We start from the raw sequence: 23,999 nt of genomic DNA, 5'->3' as shown, positions 1-23,999 counted from the left end.
TCTGGGAATGCTTTAAGATAAATCTAAAGTTTGTGTTCCTGCTGGTAGACTTCACTCCTCTCCAGTGTGTGCCAGTATAAAAAAATATTCATATTAGATTCTTTGATGAAAGAAGTCAACAGTCTGCTGGGATTCCAGGTGGAAAGATATTTATTTGAGGAACATAGGCTTGTTAGGATGAGGTGGAACATGTCTGTAGGAATCCATGAAAACCAGTAACCATCTAATCTTGTGTGGCTGTCATCTGGGACAGCCACTTAAATGTCTGTTTGTATTATCACATAACCTGTAGTTCTTCTTAAAAAATTACCAAGGGCCAGTATGGTGATTTGCTGCCAACTTTTACAACCCGAGTTTGTTCCCCAGGGCTCATATAGTGAAAGGAAAGGACCAGCTCCCACAAGTTGTCCTCTGAGGTCTATGCATGTGCATCGTGGCAAGCACTACCCTCACAACACACACACACACACACACACACACACAAATGTGGTAAAAATGAATTGGCCAGGTATCATGGTGTACCTTTAATTCGAGCACTCAGGACACAGATTTCTGTGAATTTAAGGGCAGCTTGATCTACATAATCCAGGCCAGCCAGATATACATAGTCAGATCTTGTCTCAAAGTACAAGCCAAAAATCAAAACAAAAGCTCCAAACCTACAAACAGTAAAAGCTAAGTTCTCAGTGGAACACCCTCACGATAGGGCCTGGGGCTGTGAGGAGCTGGCTCCTGGGATGAGACAGTGCTGAGTCTCCTCTCTGCCTGTGTCCCTGGAATGTGAAGAGATGGTTGGAAAGGCCAAACAGAGGCACTTGAATCTGCACTTGAAGCCACTTGTGGTCTATAGCGATGGAGTTAGGAGTCTTAGTCAAGGCTAGCTGCATCTTTGAAATATTTGCCTCCCAGAAATTTCCTGAGAGAAGACACTCCTGGTAAAATCTCCTGAGTGTGGTGGACCCTCCAAAGGGATTTGAGCACATCACTGGCCTCCTTTCAATGATGCTCAGTTTTGTCTTTCTTCCAGTCTCCTCGCCATCTTCTTAAGGAGCGTCTGTTGTCTGGACCACGCAGGGCTCGCGGAGCTCAGCTGGCAGAAGGGATGTCGGTGGAGGTCTCACTGGTGAATGGTCATGCTGGCTGACCAGTGTCAGGGCAGTGCCGTCAACATGCCACTGTGTCCAGTGTGTCAAGGGAACCAGAGCCATATGAAATCTGAAAGCCTGAAGGGTTCCTTCTTGGAGAATTGACAGCCACCGCCATGGCACAGTCAGAACCCCTAGCTTTAGGCCAGCTTCAGACCAATTTCGAGATTGAAGGGGATGAAATTCAGGTACCCCAGGGATCAGAAAGGTCTGATTTCCAGGGTGGCCCTTTCCTGCAGGGATCGGTCCCAGAGAATACAGGAAGCTCGGGGGATGGTGAGATGCAGAATAGGGAACTGAATGAACCCATGGAGAGTCGGCGATGTAGGTGTGTGTGTTTCACAGTTGTCACAAGAGCACATAAAGGTCAGCCACAGACCTTGTACCCAGTGCCACTGAAGGCCCCAGGAAACATCCAAAAAAATAGCGCCATGGCATGGAATCAGGTAGCCAGAACTGTCTCTCTCGTGGCCCGATGTCACACTTGAGAATTTCCTCTCTCTGTTGGCACATTCAGAGTTTTAGCCATGCTAGTGGCCCCGGGGAAGAGGCAAACGCATTAATATTACAAAGAAGTGGAAGCAGGAGAGGAGGGGAAACAGCTTTGGGGTGTTGGTTGATAATAGCAATGGTCTGCCAAGGCTGACCACAAGAAAGGAGAATCTACAGGTCTGGTGTCTATGTAAACAGAAATCAGACTCAGGACAGACCCCTCCTGCTCAGACCCCAGCCTGAGAGGACCAGACTCAGGAGCCCAGTAGAGACCCCACAGGGATGATGTGTCTGAAGTCTGGAAGTGAAGGGGTTCCGTGACCAGCAGGGAGAAGGGTGAGAGGAGAGGTCTCTGTCGAATGCATCTGTCCGTAGTGGAAGCCAGGAGAGCAGCAGCCTCCTTCCAGCCATAGTAGAGAGAGGATCCTGTTGCCCTACGGAGGGGAGAGGGAGGAGGAGGGGATGCTAGCCTGGGAAATCTGCTTTACAAGCCCATTGAAGAGGAAGAGCCAGGAGCCAAGCATCCAATTAACCTGACATCGTTTGCAGCCCAAATATCTGAGGATATAAGAGGAGAATTTAATATGTGGAGGCTTGGGAGAAAAGTGACTAAGAATGGAAAACAGCCCCGGTTTATTTAAAAAATAGGTCAGGCCCAACAAATCCAGGCGATGCTTTTGCGGCGGTTACTGATCCGGGAGACAGAGGGAGTGCTGTGTGGGAGCAGTGTGGTTTTGATTTGAGGCAGGCATTGCTGTTGTGCCACAAAGAGACAGCCAGAGGCTGACAGGAAGCACGGGGACACCGTGCACAGCACCACTACCGCCTTCCAGTTACACCGTAAGAGGTTCCAGTGAGTCAGCCAGGGATCAGGCCGGGCCACACAGCCCCAATGTAATGGAACCCATCCAGTCTCCAAGTACCTACTGCAGAACTAATGTGCTTTCTAGAGCCTTCAGCTGTCTCCCTCCCAGGGCTCTGTGGCCTGTTCTGACCTTGGGACAATCTTAGCAGCACCGGGGGAATGCCCAACTTTCATGTTAAGGGCCATGTTTGAGGTCAGGGGCTCAGAGGGGCTGAGAAAGACAGGTCAACATCAGCAGTCATGTACCCCATTACCTTAGCATGCTTAAAGATGGTGGGGCTCACGCCATGAGTTCTGCTTCCATGCACTGGGGGGAGGGGCAGGGGACCCCTGAGAGGGTCCACAGGGCTGGTATCTAGAAACTAAGCTAAATCATGGTCCAGGTCTACTCTCTCCAAACCATGCTGGCTAACCTCTTGGGAAAAGAAGGATTCCCAGGCAGGAATTCAGTGACAGGGGCTATCCTACCCTCTTCCTCCGAGACAGACACTTCATTTTAGTGCAAAGAACTCTTCTTAGCTTATCAGTCCAGTTGACCATGGTTCCCCACCCCACCCCCTCCAGAGAGTCACTGTTCTATAACATGCCTGGTGGGGAGGTACCCACAGGGACCAGCAGTTCTCAGACCAGACAGTACATCGGAATTCCCTGGGTACCCTCTAACCATAGACTGCTGAGTCCCACTGTAGATTCTGAGGCAGTGATACCTTGAGTTGCCCAAGAGTTTATACTTCTTATAAGGCCCCCGGAGGAGCCTGATACTAGTGGTCCAGGACTGCCCTCCCCCCAGTGGAGCCTGATACTGGTGGTCCAGTACTACCCACCTCCCCCAGTAGAGCCTGATACTGGTGGTCCAGGACCCATACTCTGAGCACTCCTGCCCTTTGCCCCTGGAATGCCCTTAACCCCAACTTGTTCAGTGCAGTGAACAGCGAGCAGTGAGTGGCATGACAATTTGAGAGAAGTGGCTTCTGGGAAGCCAGTCTCTGACTCGATGGTCACAAAACAGCAAGTGAAGAGGGGTGATGGGGTGGGGGAGGAGGACTGTGCTCTTACCTCCAGGCCTAGGGAGAAACCTGGGGGTGGCTGTGCTGAGGCAGTCCCTGTAGTGGGAGCACGAGATAGGCTGCGGGTGAACCGATCTTGAGCAAATCAGGGATCCAGGGGCTGGGTGTAAAGGGGAGACAGTAACAGGCAAGACTGGTAATACCTGAACCTTGCCACCCCAGCCCCTGCCCCTCACAGACCACAAAGTTTCTCTCCTGGGATCCAGAGATCCCTCCTGTATACAGCCTAGCTGTCAGAAAACATGGATGCATGGTAAGTGCACTCTGTCCACCTGTGGTCTTGGAAGCTCTCTGTTTCCGGCATAATCTTAGGAAGTAGGAGCGGTCCAGAAGCGCACCATGAGAATGCTCTCCCTTGGTGTGGAGCTCTGGTACCGCCATAATGATGACAGATGGCGCTAGCACAGCTAACTGTTTCTGCCATTCTCAACGACTCAGCCACAGCTTAGATCACAGTCTCAGAAGTGTGTATGGGATGGCGGTGACATGAGGCATGAGGGTGCAGAGGGTGTCTAGGGGTGATTCTGGTGGCAGGACCAGGTGAGAGGATGGAAAAGGAGGGAACTGAGAGAGAGGACGGGGGTGGGGAGGTGGGGGGGTGGGGGAGGCCAGGGCACCCCACTCACCTGTAGGGTCTTGTCTCCCATACTTCTTTCCTTCGGTGGCAACCACCAAGGCACGCAGACTGTTTGGAATGTGATGTTAGACGCTCTCTTGGCATTTGGAGAATAGAGCAGGAGCCTGCTCCTGGAGTAGGCCTCTGTTTTCAGGGAGTATTTGAAAGTTTGGGCTAGGGCTAAGAGAAGTAAGTCATTTTTAGCCCAAGGGACTCAGGTCGGCTTCGACTGCTGGATGCAGGAGAGACTGGCAGGTCTGTGTCCCACGCCTACCTTCCTCTTTCTGGGCTCTCGTGTGATTTCCTTCATCCCCTCTCCGTGCCTTTCCTGCCTCTCGCAGCTCCAGTTTCAGCTTACCCTAGACAGATTCCTGTCCTATGTGGGCCTCAGTTTCTCCATCTGTGACCTGAAACCTGCTGTGGGTTTCTCTTTAAAACCCAGAAACCTGGGAGAAGCATCTCCCTGGCTCCTCTGAAGCATGTTCCCAGAGCTGCTCACCAACTCTCGCCCGGTTTCCTCACTGAGCGCTGGGCCTCCTTCCTGGGCGAGCCTGCCCTGGCCTAGGCAGCCTCGGTTCAGCATGGCATGGATGGGCTGAAAGAAGCCCGCTGTGGTGTCGCCACTCACAGCATGGACCCTGGCACTGCTGCACATACTGCTTTATGGCTCTGTGACTCCATAAGTCTGGATTCTTGCCAATGAGCCTAGAACTTCAGAGATTTAGGGGGTTGGGTTTTTTCCGATTTTTTGTCCCCCCACAAACCCCACCTCTCAGTCTGTGGATTTCAGTACCTTGTCAAGTTGTTACACCTTCATGGAACAATGTCTGCATGTGTAGCAGAATGGGCCCTCAATCAGACGAACCATCATCCCCCAATCACCTGCCATCTCCCTCCTGGTCTAGGGGGAGATAAGGTTAGATTGAAAGGCCCCCATCCCATCCCACCTAGGGAAGTCCTGCCCTCCCTGGAAGGACTCGTTCAAAGCCTTGTCTCCAGAAATCATCTTCTTGGCCTTGGCAGACAGTGGGCGTGGTTTTCAGGACATTGGGACCATAAGCTGTGTGGAGAGAGTACTGGGAAATAGTAGCACCCTGAGCATCTTGGAAGGGGCCGAGATAAGCCTTGCAGGGCCCTTTGCATGACCTGGGGTCCCCGGCCATGGGCAGGATCAGATGAGGGCCACTAGGTAGAGTTTTGTTTTGAGCAGACAGGGCCAGGACTGAGAGTGTATTGGGCTCCATCCCTACTGGAGTACTGAATGGGGAAGGCACTTGGGTTTGGAGATACACTGGAACTTAATGGTCAAGGCTATGGGAGATAAAGGTGCTGAAGTTGGGGGTTAGTTGGGCTCTACACCCTTAAACCCTCTGATTTCTCAGCCATAAATTCTATTCAATAGTTTAATGTTCCAGGGCTTCTTTGAGCCTCCTTCCCTGACTCATGCACTCATTGTCTCCTGAGTACAGCAGCAGCACATGACAGATGCTTGGCTGTTGAGGAAAGGGGCTCTCATGAAACAGAGAACCTTGACCAGGAGCAGTGCTTGAGCAAGCTAGGAATTGCATCTCCTATCCCTGTATTTAACTATGGTCAATATAGGGGACAGCTGGATGTATAGGAACTCCTTGAGTTTGGAGGGTGACTCTAGGCTGCCCTCTGAACTCATTATCCTTCATAGTAGATGAAGGCTCTGGCCAGAGTGCAAGAAGGAAGGCTTTGCTCTAGAGTCTCCTCCTTGAAGTCAATGCCTGGCAGGAGAAAGGCTGTCTGAAGACACATCTCTCCCCACTGTCTTCCCATTTCTAGACCTGTTCCTCTGGGTCCCCTGATCCCAATCAGGCCCTCAAAGGGTGGCAACTCCATCCTTTCCCCATGCAAGCCCGTATTTTACTCTATCTTTCCAATGGCTCCCAAGACAGAATCCCAGCCTCCATTTCCCTCCATGAATCTGGAATTGCATTTCACATTCATCTGTAATATTACCTTCTGCTACTTGCAAAAGCGGCGTCAGAAAGAATTAATTATTCACAACCCAGTCAATACCCGGTGACAACCGATGCCAATTCTGGTGCCTTCCGTAAGTCTGCTTTCTCCGTGCACCAGTGTGAACAGGTTTTAATTAAGACACAACCACACAGTCTAATCTTTCGTGTGCCCTCCCCAACCAGGAGTTTATTGTGCTCCTGTACTTGTGGCCTTAAACACTTCTTCACTTTTAAGGGCTGCGTAACATTCTATGGCAAAATGCTCACCACTTACTGTCACCAATTTTGTTTAGTGACACATCTGCTGACTCTTGTTTTGGTCATCGTGAAATTCAGAGAGCTACATACCTAGGATGATAACTAGCTCTCTCCTGGTGTTAAATTTAAGGAAAACAATTGTGGGTTAAAGGATTTGTGCTTTTTAATGCGCTTAATGAATTTTTATCAAACTGCTTTCTCAAAAGTCTTGACTTAATTACATTCCGCAAGATGCGTATAAAAGAGCTGGTCTCTATCGGATCCCAGCATTCAAGCCGTGTGTTAATTTGCTATCTGTCTTTATTTGTGCATGAGCAGATGAGATGCTTCTTCTCCCCCGTTAAGTTGGGGCATTCATCTCTTTCTCACTGGTTTGTCAGTGCTCTCTTCATAAGCACACATTAACCTTTCCTGGCCACATCTGTTGGGGGTGTGCCTTTTCATCCTGTAGAAGGTGTTTATTGACTGGAACCTCCTTCGGATCTGCTCGACTGACATCTTTTCTTACACAGCTCAATGGCATTTCAAACCCCACATATCCAAATTGAGATTCATTATTTCCCCCGCCCCAGCCCGCTCTTCCTGCTGACTTGCTTATTTCTGTTAATGTCACCACTATTCTCCTACCCATCCAGGCTTGAAATGTGGACCGCATCTCGGCTTCCAGCTTCTGTCTCTTCCCCCATGATCCGCCAGTTGCCAACCCTATAGGTTCTATTTCTGTGCTGCGCTGGCAAGCAGCCCCTCCAAACACCCCAGGGGTTCACTTGTTCGTTATTTCTTAACTGGACTTTGAAAATAGCCTCCTAAATTTCCCCATGGACACCCTTTTCTTCCTTGTTCCCTCCTGTGCTCTGCAATCACATTCAGTTTCTGAAAGCGGTGCCCAAACGCAGGGGCTCGGGACCCTGCATACGTGGGGTGTGGCCCTCTGTTGTCTACTGTATTTAATTCTACCCTCTTAGCCTGAGCATGACCTTTTCTCAATAGACTCTTCTGCCATCTCAACATCCTCTCTCCTACCAAGTTCACCACCTTCCCACCCCCTGTCCTTTTTGCTCCAACCACCCCTCTTCCTCTCAGAATTCACCCCCGTCACCTGTACCTTTCAAAACCCATTGACAAAGCGCCCTACACGTGGCACAGCCTGCTCTGCTGGGATTTCTTGACTCCCACTCGAAGGAAATTCACCTCTTTTGTGTTTGAGCCTTTTTTGTAGAGCGTGTTTTCTTGAAGCCTCTGGGGAGGGTGCTAAAGGTCTCAGAGTCTAGAAAGCAGAATCTTTGGGCGACGCACCCCCCCCCCCAGGTCCATTTCTTCTACACAGTGCCTCATAGCAGCAGGCGTTCAGCAGTCTTCTCTAGAATTCAAAGCAACTCTCCTGTAGCTGAATGCTCAGGAAGTTAAGGCCACCATGAGAAGGGCATACCTGTCAGTCCAAGGCAGAACACAAGTCTATGTTGCAGAAGGCTGAGCTGGGCTGATGGGTGGCCTTTGGGACCAGCTATGATCACCTCTTTGTCTTCATGACTTGTAGCTGTATGATTCAATGCCCTTCCCTCCCGTGTCCTTGGCCAAGTAGTCATTCATCCCATTGCCTAGTGCAATGTGTGGCATGTAGAAGCCACCTCCCAAGTTGACTGTGAAGATAGAAAAGCAGAGAGTTCCAAGGGAAACAAGCCCTTGCACTCAGAGCTGAATGACAGCCGAAGGGCACTGGAAGCCCCGTGACCTTGACACGCAAGTAACTGCACCAGCTAAGAGTTTTTCTCTCCTTAATGTATTTAAATGGAGTCAATACTGGGGTCAACTGTGTGCACAGCTGTCTTCAGCTCTGGAGGTGACTCTGCAGCCTGCACGGGAGTGTGCAATTGACACGATCTATTTTTAGCCTTCCAGACATCGTGACCAACATCCCAAGCAGAGGGTGGGCATGCCTGCAGCATTTGAATGAGGCAGCCCCAGTTGCCCGCCAGCCCGGCCTCTCCTGGACCCGAAGGCCCATGTTGCTAAACTGGGAAGGCTGCTGTTTCCTAGAGGTGGCATCCCAAAGGCACTGTGAGAATGGGCTCTATAAACCTCTTACCCCACACAGCTCATTCAGGTCTAGTTGCAGGCACAGGGCAGTCCTGAGGCTATGCTTCATGTAGGAGTGTGGGTGGTGTCACTTGTATTTCTCCGTCTGCTCTGCTCCAGAGGTCACTTTTCCCCTTGACTCTAAGTCTGAGCTGACCCAACATATATATTCATTCTATGTGATCTAGATGGTAGTAATAATACTAGCAACACTAGTGAAGTCCTTATTGTATATATACTATGCTGATGTCTAGTGCGAAGAGAAACTGAGAAACCGATTCTGGTGCTTTGACTATTCTTTCCTAGAGTCAGTCTCTCTCTCTCTCTCTCTCTCTCTCTCTCTCTCTCTCTCTCTCTCTCTCTCTCCTATGTGTGTGTATACACACATCGAGCTCCTGTGCTTATACATGCACATACATATATATGTGGATGTACATACATTTGTAGGTCAGAGGTCAACCTGACATCATTCCCCGGGAGCCATCTCCTTGTTTTCTGAGGTTTCTCTCTGGGTGCAGGGGCCCACCCATTATGCCACTGCCTGGCCAATGAACCCAGGAATCCTCCTGTCTCCACCTCCCCACTGATAGGACTATGCCTGAAATTTTACGTTCATAAAATAGAATGTAAAATGGGTGCTGAGCTCAGACTTGCCCTGAAGGCCTTTTATATCCTGAGCTATCTCACTCGCTTCTTGCAAAGTTTTATCGGGAATTTATTGAGGAGGGCACAGAGATGTATTGGTAATATACAATTTCCTAAGGTCACACATCCACCAGTGAGCACTGAATCCCTGAATCAGGACCGATTCCCAACTGAAGAAAACCAGCCTTTTGGGAAAAACCCACTTGGCTATTTGTCTTGGTGTTTTTTTTTAGCGTGTGTCTTCCTTTGAGGCCTTTCTGTGTCTGGCGTCTAAGTGTACACATTCTAGAGACAGGCAGGCCTCTGGTTTTCTGATACTTCATTTGGGTGACCTCTGACCTCCGTGTCCCTCCTCCCTTAGCCTGCGGAGTGAAGACAGTAGCTGAGGTTGAGGCACAGCTGTCAGGATGAAGACCCGGGGAAGCTGTAGTGGACAATGCTGGGGCTCGGGTGCTGAAGCTCAGGGCCAGATAAGACCCGAGCCCAGGGGTTGAGGCAACAGCCCAGCCCAGTAGAGCACAGGAGACCCATATCAGAGGGCAGCAAGTCTGACTGTAGCCTGGCATGATGTGGTGGTAAGATAAACTCAGGGGCCTCGTTTCCAAAGCTCACTGCTGTCCGTGAGATTTGATTTGGTTTAATGAACATTTACTACATGCCCAGGCCTTTTCTATGTTCTTTAAAAAAAATCCAATTTGTCTAATTTTCAGTGTCATCTTAAGAGGTACGGGATCTTTTATTCTCTAAGGCACAGAGTGGAGTAAGTGGTCAGTAACATCACTTGACATTGTATGATTCATGTCGTGGCCATTTTCCCACTGCTGTGATAAAATACCCAAGGCTGGTGCTTTATAAAGAAAAAAGGTTTCTTTAGCTTTTAGTTCTGAAGGTTCAAGAGTATGGTGTTACCTCTGCTCTGAGGAGAGCCTCTTGACAGCAGGAACATACAAATTTGAAAAAGGCAACAACAGGCTGGGTGGGGGGAGGGCGCATTATGCCTTTAATCCCATCATCGGCAGGCAGAGGCAGAGGCAGACGGATCTCTAACTTTGAGGCCAGCTTGGTCTACAGGAGTTCCAGGACAGCCAGGGCTACACTGAGAAACCTATCTTGAAAAAACAGAGAGAGAGAGAGAGAGAGGGAGAGAGAGAGAGAGAGAGAGAGAGAGAGAGAGAGAAGAGACAGTCAGAGAGAGAGAAAGAGAGAGAGAGAGAAAGAAAGAGAGAGAGAGAGAGAGAGAGAGAGAGAGAGAGAGAGAGAGAGAGAGAGAAGAAGAGAGAGAGAGAGAGAGAGAGAGAGAGAGATGGGGCGGGGGGAAGGCCTTGCTTCTCATAGAGTCCCATAGTGAGGTTAATTACTTTCATGTGCATCCTGCCCCCCCCATGACCTGACCACTCTACCTCTTAAAGATTCCTCTGCCTCTCACCTCGCTACAATGCCGAATAAGCCTTAACTTTGTGAGCCCTTGACGGATAAGCCGAAACCACTGCTGTCTGAGAGCCAGCTCTACCTCCCGTCTTCACCACACATCCATCCTCCCCTTTGCTGAATGTTTCCTCCTGGTCCTGCTAAAGGATCATAGTGTTTCCCCATTTGACAGATATGGAAACTGAGGCCCCGAATGATTTAGCCCACTCCGTTTGTAAGAGCTGGACCTGAGGTCAATCAGGGTCTGCTTGGAGCATCAGTAGGCTGCTGTCAGTCATTCGGTTAGCACTGGGCTGGGGGAGGAGGGAGGGGATGAGAACAGAAATCTCTGAAGCAGGACTAATTTGGGCACCTTCTCTCCCTTCAGGTGAGCAGTGCCCCCCCTCAGCCCCCTCAGCCTGTCATTCCAGCCAAGCCTGTGCAATGTGTCCACCATGTGTCCACGCAGCCCAGCTGCCCAGGGCGGGGCAAAATGTCCAAGCTGCTGAACCCGGAGGAGATGACATCGAGAGATTACTATTTCGACTCATATGCTCACTTTGGGATCCACGAGGTAACACACCCAGGCTGGGGACCAGTGGGACGGGTGGAGCCCTGTAATTTTGTTCTTGGTTTTAGAGGTGGCAGAGGAGCTGTGCCCAACTCTACCACCATAAAGCGCCCCTGAACACTGACCCTCTCTCCATCCTGTGGGTCCCTTTGGAATAGTCATGGTTAAGACAGGGCCTGGAGCAGGTTTGTAGGTGATGGGTTTTGTTCCCGGGTTTTGGCACCAATGAAGGGGGCATAAAAAGAGAGAGAGGGGTTTAGGGAGTGAGGCACAGTGGTGTGGGGGAAGGGGGTGCCTAGGCAGGCCCGTGCCCAGGCACCTCTTCCCCCACCTCGCCCTTCCTCTCAGGGACCACACGCACACAGACATGGTATAGAATAGAGTTTATTCAGGGCAGAGGATGGGAGTTATAGAGGCAGAGAGCGAGAGTAGAGAGAGAAGTGGAGGCAGCCATGACCATGGGAGGGGGGAGAGGAGCAGAGCCCAAGAGGGGCAGAGAGGAGAGAGTGCCAAGAGGCAAGAGCAATGAGATAGAGAGAGAGAGAGAGAGAGAGAGAGAGAGAGAGGAGAGAGAGAGAGACAGAGAGAGAGAGAGGAGGGGCAAGTAGCCCCTTTTATAGTGGGCTAGGTCTATGGGGAGGGGCATACTCTGCTGTTGCCAGGTAAGTGTGGGGTGGACTTAGACAGAATCCTAACAGCAGGTAGGTGGAAGCAGGTGTTCGTGAATTCCATCTGTAATCCCAGCACTTGAGAGCTAAGGTGAGGTCAGAGAGCTGATGAGAGATTGAAACCAACCTGGGCTGCATTGTGGGTTCCTCGTCAGACTGAACTACAAATTGAAAACCAATGAATGGCAGACAAGGGCTGGGGGAGGGGCAGGGAGCAGCCAAGGGATGCTTCGGGTTATTTGTTTTTACCTTCCGACCCCATGTCTATCACTAACCGCCAGCCCCAGACACCCCGCGTAGCCTGCACATCACTGATGCTGAGGGGAAGTACTCAAAGTCAATGAGGCCTCCTGGAGGTCGCATCTCCAGGGGAAGAGCTGAGGCTGTGACCTTGTAGACAGGCCTGCCTCTGACACTTCCATCTTTGGAAGTTCTCAGGCAAATGTCCATCCCTCTTCCCAACAGAGAAGTCTTGTAGCAGCCCCAGAAGAGAAGGAAGCCTCATGGCTATTGTGGGTGCGGGATATGAGTCCTGTGACACACCTCATTATGTAATTCTCCAATATTGTCCCAAACTGCCCCAAAACAGTGTTGTCTGCTGCTTGGGTATAGTTTTCATCCTGTCGCCTGTATCTGTTTTACTCCATCTTGTGAACCCCTGTGAAGAAGAAGACAGCCCCATCACCTGTAAACAGAGGAAAGTAGTGAGGTGGGGAAGGTGTGACTGTTGACTGGCTCTGGCTGTGAAGATGTCTCTGCAAACCAGCTCCTGTGGCTCCCTGGCGATGAGATGGTGCTGGAAGGTCTGCTTCCATCCAAATTGCCAGGCTGCTGCTGGGGAGGTTTTTAATATCGGTCGTCAGCGGTTTTTAAGTTGTGAAATGCTTATTGTGTACTGGGTGTCGTTCCAAGCGTTTTGGATCATTGGCTCCTCAGTCCTCAGCTTATCCATATGCTGCCCCGGGCTACTGCGTTCCCAGGTGATCCAAGGCCTTAAAACAGCCCGGTCCTTGTCCTAACCGTGGTTTTGCATAATACTAGAAACCCGTGAAGACAGCTAGAAGTTCAGCCTTCTCATGCTGGCTCAGAGATTTCATTTGTTTTGATCCAGGGGGCTCAGCCCTGCCTAGTCTAGGAAGGACAGAGATCCTGTGCTGTCTCCTGCATATGCAGTGAGCATGGACCTGTGGGGTGCACTGAGCATCAGTGCTCTTTCCCAAGGGTCCTGGTGCTGGAGGGGGCAGATGCTTGCTCAGGCATATGTGTGCTTCCTTGCAGCATCCTTGACCCAGCTTCCCGTCCAAAATTAGTCCGTGCTAAGGCCATGTAGACTTTATGCAGCAGAAAGGATTCCTGAAAGTGTCCATCCCAGAGAGAGAGAGAGAGAGAGAGAGAGAGAGAGAGAGAGAGAGAGAGAGAGAGAGAGAGAGAACCATGACACTGGGCCTGGTATGAGCTTTTGAAACCTCAAAGCTCACTCCCAATGACATATCTCCTCCAAGAAGGCCACATTTCTAAACCTTCCTAAAACTTCTACCAACTGGAGCCAAACATTCAAATATATGAGCCTATGGGGCCATTCTCTTTCAAACCACCACACTTGGGAATTAGAGCCAGGACCCGAATGGCTGGCCTGTCTGAAGCTCTCCTGTTGGGAACCAGCCCCCAGGCACACGGAGGACAGCCTTCCCTGTATCTCTACATTATCTCTAATTCTTTCAGGACTTGATATCTCGGGCTATGACCCAGGGCTTGCACATTGTCAAGGCTGCAAGTGTGTGTGTGTGTGTGTGTGTGTATACATTTTGAAACAGGGCCTCACTATAGCCATGTTGGCCTTGAACTTGTGGTAGCTTTCATACCTCAGTCTCCCAAGGGCTGGGATCACAGACTAAGCTGCCATGTCTGGCTCTGCCTGGCTTTGCTAATCATCTGCGGATCTGTCTGCTTGTCACATGTGGGTGTGGGAGATGGGCCTGACCCTGCATCAGAGAGAGCTGTCACCTGGATACCAGACCAGGTACCTGCAGTCAGGCATTTTAGCAGAAAACCCAAACTTATATGTGCCATAGTGCAGACTCAAAGGGTCTACACATCACAGATAACGCCTCTACCCAACACAGTCTCAGCAATCTTCTTATGCGGAAGTGCTTCTGCACCTCTGTCTTCAGTTCCTCCCGTTGCTTCTGTAGGCCATCTCCAGACCCGGCTAGGGTAACACACTGGTCTTTTAATACCAGTGTGACTAGACAGGTGGCCTTCACCCCTGTGATTGGTCTCTATTTTTTCCCTATTTTTTGGATCACTGGAATCTGAAAGGAGACAGGGGCAGGAAAGCACTGAATGGCGCTCTTTGCAGAGAGACCTATCCCCTGTGATTTAGCAGCAGGGATCTGCTCATCACCAGCAGGCTCACAGAGATGCTTTTCCCAGACATTCTAGGCAGAGCCTCCAGGTCCCCAGAGTGAGTAAGCTGCCTGTGTGGTGGTCCACTGATCACCAACAGGGTGCTAAAACAATGGTGGTCAGAGACTATGGCTGAATCACAGTGTGGGTGGATGGACAGAGCACGGCCACTCTGTAAATACAGACAAGTCAAGTGACAGAAAGGGTGCTATACAAGACATGATCCTGGAACCTCTGTTCTTTCCATCCATGGTTTTACTTAGAGAGGGCTTAAGAGGACAAGGCCAAGAAAAGATGACCCAGAACTTCCAATGGAACCCAGAGCGGGTGCTGTAAGGCCTACAAAGGGGAGGTCCCCTTCCAGGCCACCAAGAACCAGCCCAAATCTCAGCATCTGTCTGCTGGCCAGAGGTGAGCCTGTGACAGCAGCCTGGAATAGGGTCCCTTTTCTGGGTATTTTTCTGGGTTTCTGTCCAGATACTAACTTTCTAAGTCGTGAACCACAGAGTTGCTGGGAGCTTAAGGAGGACTACTGTTTAATGATTCCCTCTTAGATCTCCTGTGCTGTGCTGTATTGATCTTTCCTTTGGGCTTTGGGCAACCTGGAGCTGGTCTGGACACACCCTTCTTTTCTTCTAACTCTCAGCTATCTTTCAAGTAGACTCCAAAAACAGCCTTAGTTTGGAATGAGCCGGGTGACCTTTACACACTACAGTATCCTAATCAACGACCCAGTGATGTCAGTAGTTCCAGAAGACGTTACTGGGATGATCCAGTTGCCTATGATCCAGATGTGCTCCAGGGACCCAGATGTGCTCCCAGTTGCCGTGAGTCCCCTGACCACATTTTTCCCTTCCTTCCCCTGCAGGAAATGCTGAAGGACGAGGTGAGGACACTCACGTACCGGAACTCCATGTACCATAATAAGCATGTGTTCAAGGATAAAGTGGTTCTGGATGTTGGGAGCGGCACAGGGATCCTCTCCATGTTTGCCGCCAAAGCAGGGGCCAAGAAGGTGTTTGGGGTAAGCATGTCACTCCCCCTCGTGCTGGCTTCTGCAGAGCGGTCCCTGCCTCTGGCGCTCTCTGGACTTTTCTACAAAGACCTGCCCTGATCTACCACTTCTTTCTTTACTTTTGTGGTCTTCTGGAATGGAACCCAGAGTCTTGTGCATGTTAGGCAAGTGTTGTACCACCAAGCCACCTCCCCAGCCTCAGTCCATCCCTCTTGTTAGAAGAGCGGAGAAAATCAATCACAGTGCAGTTCTAATACCATGACAGCCATCACCACCATCATCACACCATCACTATCATCACCGCCATCACTGCCAGACCCCATCCTAGCTTCAGACTTCCTTCTCTCAAACCTCTTCATCATCATGGAACCCATATACCATGAATTTCAGTAACCTTGAGCCCATTTGGTGACCCTACACTGTCCCTTGCAGGGCTGAGACCTAAGTTAGTGCCAACCTTGGTGGGGCTCATCAGGGCACATTGTCCCTGGCTCCTGTGTCGTCAGGGGCTATAGATCAGTTTCTGCCAGGGTTCCTGCTTGGTGCTTCTCTGTGGCCACATAATGTAGTTTGTCTGTCTGTCTGTCTGTCTGTCTGTCTGTCTGTCTGTCGTAAGTGGCTCTGGCCCTGCCAGGCTTAACCAGCTTCCTTCTCAATAGCTCATCAGTCACTCCTGTCCTAGGCTTCTCCTTCCACCACAGTTCACTGCTCTGGGGAGGGAGAGAGGTCATGGGGTCCACCAGAAGTCATGATCAAAGACAGGAAGTGGAGCAGAAACTCAGGAGGAGGTAGATATGAGGTGAGAAAGAGGCTGGAGAGACTTGGAGTAAAGCAAGAAGAACATGGAATTGAAGTGAGGAAGAATGAAGCAACCAAGGAGAATAGAAACCGAGAAAGGGGAGGAAAGGGTGATAGCCAAAAAGGAAAAAGAGGAGCAAAGACCCACAGCCTGGCCTGTGGGTTCCCCAGGGTAGGCAGTCTGCATTGAATGCATGATGGCCCTGGACTCAGCCCACCCTCATCCAATTACCTGAAAGGGACTGCAGCCTCTGGCAAGAGGCCTGGGAAGCGGTTAGGATGTGGCCAGCTGTCTATCTGGAGATGCTGTGTTCTTGGTCGCTGCTAACCTCAGGAGCCACACGTGCGTGGGGTGACAGGGTGCCAAGAAGGAGAAGAGAACAGGAATACTGCCCACGGGGAAATGAACCTGAGAGCCAAGGGCCTGACCACCCTTGAACCAAGGAAGGGTGGGTTCTCCTGGAGTGGAGCACAGCTGGTGGCATGTATCCTTTAGGTCTCATTTAGCTGTCCACTTAGCTATCTCCAGCCCTCAAGCTGGGCATTGGCAGAGGCCATCAGTAACCTCCTTGGTGGTCCTCTGTAATAACCCCTACAGACCCTTCCCGAGCCCCAGCGCCCTAACCCTCTTTGTCACAGAGCCACGTTGAGCCGCAGAACAGGTCTTGGGAAATACCCTCCTGCTCCCAGAACCCTCTGACAACGCATCCTAAGCTTCTAACCTCTGGGATGGGCTTTGACCTCCAGCCATTCCCGTGAAGCCCTGCTCTCAGCTGATGGTAAATTTATTTCTCAAAAAACGTTAGTCCTTTCTTAGAGATTTGGGGATCTTGAAAAGACTTCCAGGAAAAAGAGAATAAATTCTGTCAGACAAATGAAGACTCACAGCGGGGTTGTATGAGTCAGCCTTGGTTACTATAAGAGAATACCTGAGACCGACAATTTCAAAAGATGGAACTTGGCTTGGCTTGGCTCAAAGGCTCCGTTTCATGGTCAGTTGGTTCTTTGGTTTGGGCTCACTTCCTGGTGGAAGGGAAAAAGGAAGGAAGAGGAAAGGCAAATGATCCTAATATCACATTCAAGGACCTGCATCCAATGACCTAACTTTCTCCCACCACGTTCCACCTCTTAAAGGCTCCACCGGTGTCAGCAGCACCAACAGGCTGAGGGCCGAGCCATCAACATGGGCCTTTCGGGAACACTTACCACGTCTGCTCAAGGGTTCAGAGTTATCTTGGGTGTGTGTTCCTTGGTGGAAAGGAAGTGTAAGACCAGTCCAGAGAACTGTCCTGAACGTCTTTACCCAAGCAGGACTGACTTAATGATGGGGTGTAGAGGGAGGCTCATGCTAACCCTTTGCCCCTCCTCAGAGCGTTAGTCTGTTCTGCCGTTTTCAGTCAGCTACTTGTTAGTCTCCAGCATAGATACAGGATCTCCACAGATGGCTCTTGGTTTCTAGACAAAGTAGGCAGTTTAGTAAAATGACACTGGCTACCAGATTAGAGGGGAAAGATTTTAGTTTTCTAGCTACCACAGTTTTATTGTGTGGCTGTGGCCAAGATCATGCGTCTCTCTGGACATCAACAGTTTTACTATCTAGTCCGTTGGTTCTGGGTACTTTGTCAGATGACCATTACCATGGCAAAATACCTGAAATATTCAGCTTAAAAGGTACAAAGGCTTATTTTGACTCAATTTCAGAGGTCTTGGTAGATGGTTGTTGGTTCTGTTGCCAAGTTTGTAGTGAGGCAGCGCGTCATTGTAGGAACATTTGGAAGAAGAGGAGGAACCGAGGTCATGTCTCCAGGTACCTAACTTCCTCTCACTAGGCCCCGTTGCTTCCCAGGGGTGTCATGTGCTGGGACTTTTCCCATGAGCCTCTGGGGACTTTGAAGGCTGAGTTTAACAGCCAAGCTGTGCTTTTAAAATCCCTGTCTGTTGTTCTGTGTACTTTTTAGATCGAATGTTCCAGTATTTCTGACTACTCGGAGAAGATCATTAAGGCCAACCACCTGGACAATGGTAAGGCGCACCTCTGAGTCTTTCCACATGGTGGGTTCGGGGGGTTGCATTTTCCATTCAGGGAGCATAGATGGGCAGAGAAGGAAGAGAGTGCACAGGGCATGTGGTTTGGGTCAGGGACAGCTCATACAGTCTTTTCCCTGGAGTGTGACTTGCCCCGCCGTACTGATCATCTGTCCCACCCTAGCTTTCAGCCAGCCCTGTCTGTAACTAAGTCCTGGTCACCATGCTCTCTGCTGTGCCAGGTCATAGTCTGGCAAGTCTATAAGGTGGCAGTTGATGCTCTCTTCCTCTTCCTCATTCTCCATGCCTCTCCATCCTCTTCTGTCACCATTCCAGGGGTATTGTCCAGGATGTCTGGCACAAGCCTTGGTATTGAAGGAGTATGCTGTCCATCAGGCTATGTTGGGGAGAGCGACCTTGCTCGGGCTGGACTCCAGTCACAAGGAGAGATGTGTTCTCTCCCTGGCCCATGATCTGTGACCTTCCCAGTTCCCTCTCCTAGAGGCCCATCTTCAGAGACCTGCAGGGGTTCCTGACTAGGTTACCTCCTCAAAACCTTTCTCCATCAGCAGACTGGCTATGGTTGCCACACACCATGCTCAGCATTGAGCTGCCAGGCACTCGGCATTATGGGAACATACCTGGTGCCAGGTGGAGTTGGAGTCGGGAGAGAGGCAGGTAGATCAGAAGCCACAGTGTGAGGAGTGGGTTGGAACAGAGGCAGAGCTGGCAGGGGCAGTGGGTGTGGTGGCTGGGGCAAGGTCAAATCCAAAAGACTCCCATACAGAGTTCCAAAGGCTGGGGCGTAAGGAGCATGAAGGGCTGGGCGTTCCTGAGAGAAACAAGCTGGGTTCATTGGCAGCCCTGAGAGCAGGATGGAGTGGGAGGCTAGGACCCTGGGTAATGGAGAGTTGACTAGCCTAGCCTTCTCATCCTATAAGGATAAGTGCACTAGATACACTGTACCCCAGAACTCTTCTGCTCCCCCATAAGGTGCCAGACTTCCCCATGGGTCTGACCCAAGAGACCAGGCACCCTGGGGCCCTCCCACTACACACTACTTCAAAATAGGCCACAGACCTACTTTGGTGTGGCCTCAGCCTGCCACCTGTGCTGTTTGCTGTTTGACCCAGTTGCTGCAGACTCCATGAAAGACAGGAGCATAATTCATTCCATAAACTTCTCTGTGTGTCACTATGAGCCTGGCTCTGGGGACAGAGCATAGAATATGACAAGCAGGTCTCTGACCCACTTCGTCTCCTTCCAGTGGGGAACAGACTTACAGATACTAAAGGAAGCAGTGGTCAGAGAGAGAAAGGCACACGGTGACAATGCTCTTCTAATCATGTGGGTGCTAGGGTTGCTGGGGACCTGCCACTCATCTTAGGTTATGTGCCCTCTGACCAACACATGTATGTTCAAGTTTGAAGAACATGAAGGAAACAGGCTGACCAATTGTTTGTTTTCTGTGGCTATAACAGAATATCTGAGACTGGGAAATTTATAAAGGAAAGATGTTTAGTTTGACTCACCATTCAGAATGCTTGGAGGTCCCAGACTGACTGGCTGTATCTGGTAAGGGGCTTATACTGCTTTAACTCACAGTGGAAATGTGGGAAGGCAAAGAGGCCAAAACCTTGTTCTCGGCATGGCTGTTCCTTCCCTACTAATTACTAATACTAATTAGTATTAGTAACACTAATGCATTTGCTGGGACTCGACCTAAAATACCAAGTTCAGAGGGAGAGAACTTTAGGCAGGCTTGAACTGGGCATGCTCGGGTTCATATGCCCATAGCCACAGCATAGAGTAGGAAGAGATGAGAATGGGAAGACAGAGTGATCACAGCTTACTCTCAGACACGATTGGATTTCTTCAGGTCAGGAGATCCTTTGGAGGTTTTGTTTTGCTTTTGTTTGCTTGTTTTTAATTTTTCAAGACAGGGTTTTTCTGTGTAGCCCTGGCTGTCCTGGAACTCACTTTGTAAACCAGGCTGGCTTTGAACTCAGAAATCCGCCTGCCTCTGCCTCCCAAGTGCTGGCATTAAAGGCGTGCGCCGCCGCTGCCGCTGCCGCCGCCACCACCACCACCACCCCAGGGAGGAATCTTGCCAATGGCGGATGCACTGGGATGGGTTGCAGACACCAGTAACATAAATGTGCTTCCAGAGGCTTCAGAGAGCAAGAGGTGTGCGGCAGGAGAGGTAGCCACAGAGGTAGAGAGAAATGAGCTGTGTCTTAGCCTACTGCTGCTGGGTTAGGGAGAGACTGTGGGGAACAACAGACTAAAGGCTGCAGGCAGAGGGCTCATGGGGTCAGCAGGAGCAAAAGAGTAACCAAGAGCTCTTTACCTATGATAGGTTTGAAGTGCTCCACTTTGGTTACCCAATGTTGAGGAAGACCTGAATTTATGTATCCAGGCCTCCAGGGGGAATCACCAGAGACTTCTATCTGTGGTCAGCAAGCTGGTGATGTTATTCAAACCATTAGGAGTAAAGAAACAAGACAAAGATAGGGCTGATGGGCCACTGGTTACTTGGACACTCATTCTGCAGGGAGGAAGGGCCAGCAAAGGAACCAAGAAGATGTTATCTGGAGTTTGGTGAATACTCAAGAGCAGCCCAGGGAAGGCTAAGAGGTGAGGCCCGCTAATGCCAGAGAGAAGCAATGGGCATTGGTCCGCGGTTACCAATGAGTCCTCATGTAACAGTGGCCAGAATCCAGTTAGAGGAGGATTATGGGAGGCTGTGAATTAATGTTTCTTTCAGTAATGGGGAATGGAGAAAAAAATGAAGAGATAGCTACAGAGGGTATAAGGGTCAAGGGAGGGAAAGGAGCTGGGGAAATGTGTGTGCTTCAACAGAGACACGGGAAGAGGTATGTGGTGGGACACTGACCTTGGAGGACTAGCTGCAGATCCCAGGGGAAGAAGTGACCGTAATCAAGGAGTAGGGGCAGTAATGGCGGAATCTAGATGGAGGTGGTTGGTATCCCAAGGCTTCTAGTTTGTTATTTCCATTTGTTGAGCGATGTGAATGCAAGGCAGAGAAGCTAGGCAGGGAGGGAAGGGAGAAGGGAGAGGTTGGGTGCTCTCCGGAGGGAGGGAGGGCTGGGGTAGGGAGGCTGCTGGGAAATGCGCTATTCTCCCTGCACGCTGTGGACCCCGCTGTGCAGAGGGCCCAGCTCTCAGTGTTCTGTGGCTTTTCTCTTTCCTCACTCACTGGCTTGTCTGTGTGGTGCTGAAGCTGATGGCAGCCTGGCTTTGATGAGAGGACACAGCAGCCAGCGTGAGGGAGGCTTTGGAAAACAATGACAATAAGTTGATGACGCAGTGTGGGTTTTGTCAGCTTTTGTTTCCGGAATGAAATACCGGAGGCCAACTATCTATAACACAAGTTTGTAGTTGCATTTTAGAGGTAAAAATAAGAAGAAGAAAGCAGAGGGCAGGGATGCTTGGGGGCTGAGCTTCCTTCTTTTCGGGCTCCAAGAGAAGTAGCCCACACCTTCCAATGACCTAAGGATGTTGCATTTGACTCCACCCCTTAAGGGGCCCACCGCCTTACATTAATGCTACCCTGGAGACCAAGCCTTTTGATACAAGGCTTTTGGGGGAAGTGTCAGTCATTTTCAAGCTGTAGCAGAATCTAGCTGGGTGAAGAAGAAGCAGAGTGAAGGGGGGTGTTGGCGACGGGCACAAGGCTGGGGCACTGTGTAGGCAGTAGCTGTTATGGCTATGAACAGTGCCCTCAAACTGAGCAGGGCAAATACTGCCTAGATATCCCAACCTCTGACTTCTGACCTCTGACCTCTGGCTAGATATCTAGCAGCTCCTAGCTCCCTCAGCAGGGATGGAGACAAGTCTCTTCTGAAAAGCACTTGACCTAGACAGGGAGGACAGGTGACTTCTCTATGTGTGGAAGAAAAGGAAACCAGGCCACTCTTGTGTCCTGGTGACACAGCCTGCCTGCCATTCCCAGGTTCCCCTCAGTCCCTTCTCCATCCTTCTGAATGGGCAAGTGATTCTTCCCAGTTAGCAGATGTGGACAGTGGGGCAAGGAGAGGTAGGGGCAATGTGGAGGTGGGGGTCTGTGTCAGAACACAGGCCTGACTCTTCTTCCTGCATCAGCAGTCCTGGAAGTGGGAACGGGCGAGTGTAGAGAGATACAGAATCAGATTACTGTGAGGGATCCTGGTCATTCCTCCGCTCCAGGGCCTTCCACTGTGCTCAGGTCATCCCTCTGTAGGCTTCCTCGTCTGCATGTGACTCCCAACCTCTGGGGTCTCTTTCCCCCTGTACTGTTTTATTTCTTTTACTGCTGGCTGAAATGATTAATCTTCTTGCTATTTTCACAATATATTTGGAGCAAGTTAGTTCTGGGGGAATGTTTGAAATCCTATAAACATTTCATTCTCCATGTGTTCTATCTATCTATCTATCTATCTATCTATCTATCTATCTATCTATCTATCTATCTATCTACTCTCTGTGTCTATATTGTTTATCTATCATCGATCTGTCATAGAGATAGACATACTCTGTGTCTATCATATCTATATATCCATTTATCATCTATCTCTGTATCTGTCTATCTCAGTGTCTATCTAACTCAGTATCTGTCAATCTATCATCTATCATCAATCTATGTATCTATCATGTATCTATTTTCTATGTATTACCTATCTCTACCATGTTTCTTTCATCTACCTTCTAATATTTTTATATACATATAAATACATTATCCAGACCATCTATGGCTACCATCAACCAATCATTTATCATCCGTTTCTATCCTTTATCTGTTTGTTCATCATTTATCATTGTTATCATTTCTCTTTATAATAACTTACATTTTTACTTATTAATTATCAACACTTTTACAGCACACCCGTATTGTACTAGGTGGGTCTCTGAAATCATCTTATATCTGGCCTCCGTGTACTTCCCCCTTCTTCCTAGATTCTGATTTCCCATTCCCAGCTGTTACAGGTTCATCTTGTTCTTCATTTGCCTCTATTTTCAATTGGCCATTTCCCCAAGGTCCTTGAATAGACAGTAGTAACCAGAAACTAAGAAAGGGCTGGTCATGCCCCTTAGCTTTAGGGTGTCAGGATGTCTCACTGCAGAGATCTGGGGCCTGAGTATGTTTGCGAAATATGTGTGCATGTATATGTATATGCATGGATGCATGTGTTTGATATGTGTGTGTGTATGGTGTATGTTTGTGTGTTACATATGTGTATGTATAATATGGATGTATGGGTTGTGTGTGTTATATGTGTGTATGTGTATATGTGTATGTTGTATATGTGGACACACATATACCATACTCATTCCTATCTCTGTCATCATACCCTGTTAAAGCTGAGCTCATGTGACTCCTCCATTGTTAACCCAGCCCTGGGAGTCTAATCTTCATTTCCTCCATTTTAACTCCAGACCTTCTTCTTCCTTTGACATTGAAAAGCCACAGTCCTGTTATTGACGTATTGGCTTACTGGATCACTCCACCCGTGTGTAACCAGTCACTCGGAGTCCCCCACCTCCTGACACATGTGCATGTTGTGCCACTTGACCATACTGTGCTGGACCCTCATCCTCCACCTTAAAGGGGGCCTCTCCACTCTCCCACCACTGCCCCACCCAGAGTGGTCCTCTGAGCAGTGTCATCCTCTCCCACCTTGGTGTTGGATGGCCAGGCTGGGCTGCTGTCCCCGGACTCAGGGGACATCTATGCCCCCCTCCCCTTTTCCTCAGCAGCAAGAGGGACATCTAGTTTGCTTGCCCCAGCTCCTTCATCTCACGCTCTGGGTTGTTACAGCTTCTACTTGTCTCTGTTTGGTCTCGTGCTTAACTGAAGCAAAGGCCTGTGAAGGCTAGACAGCTGTCACCAGAAACCTCCAGCCACCCAAATACACTGTCCCAACGAGGGAGCCCCGGGCCCAGTGGCCTTCATTTCT

General features: G+C 49.9%; 1 protein-coding gene across 1 annotated transcript in view; it reads left to right on the top strand.

Moving 5' to 3' along the window:
• Positions 1–23,999, top strand: part of Prmt8 (protein arginine methyltransferase 8) — a 75,509-nt gene that overhangs the window by 20,581 nt on the left and 30,929 nt on the right. The window contains exons 2-4 of the mRNA XM_052172706.1: positions 10,948–11,133; positions 15,073–15,228; positions 17,976–18,039. Coding sequence (XP_052028666.1) covers positions 10,948–11,133; positions 15,073–15,228; positions 17,976–18,039 — 406 coding nt within the window. The remainder of the gene's footprint in view (positions 1–10,947; positions 11,134–15,072; positions 15,229–17,975; positions 18,040–23,999) is intronic.

The sequence above is a fragment of the Apodemus sylvaticus genome, chromosome 2 (assembly GCF_947179515.1).
Source record: "Apodemus sylvaticus chromosome 2, mApoSyl1.1, whole genome shotgun sequence".
Classification (NCBI taxonomy): Eukaryota; Metazoa; Chordata; class Mammalia; order Rodentia; family Muridae; genus Apodemus; species Apodemus sylvaticus.
The sequence above is the reverse complement of the archived record's forward strand: the minus strand, read 5'-3'. Positions and strand labels throughout refer to the sequence as shown.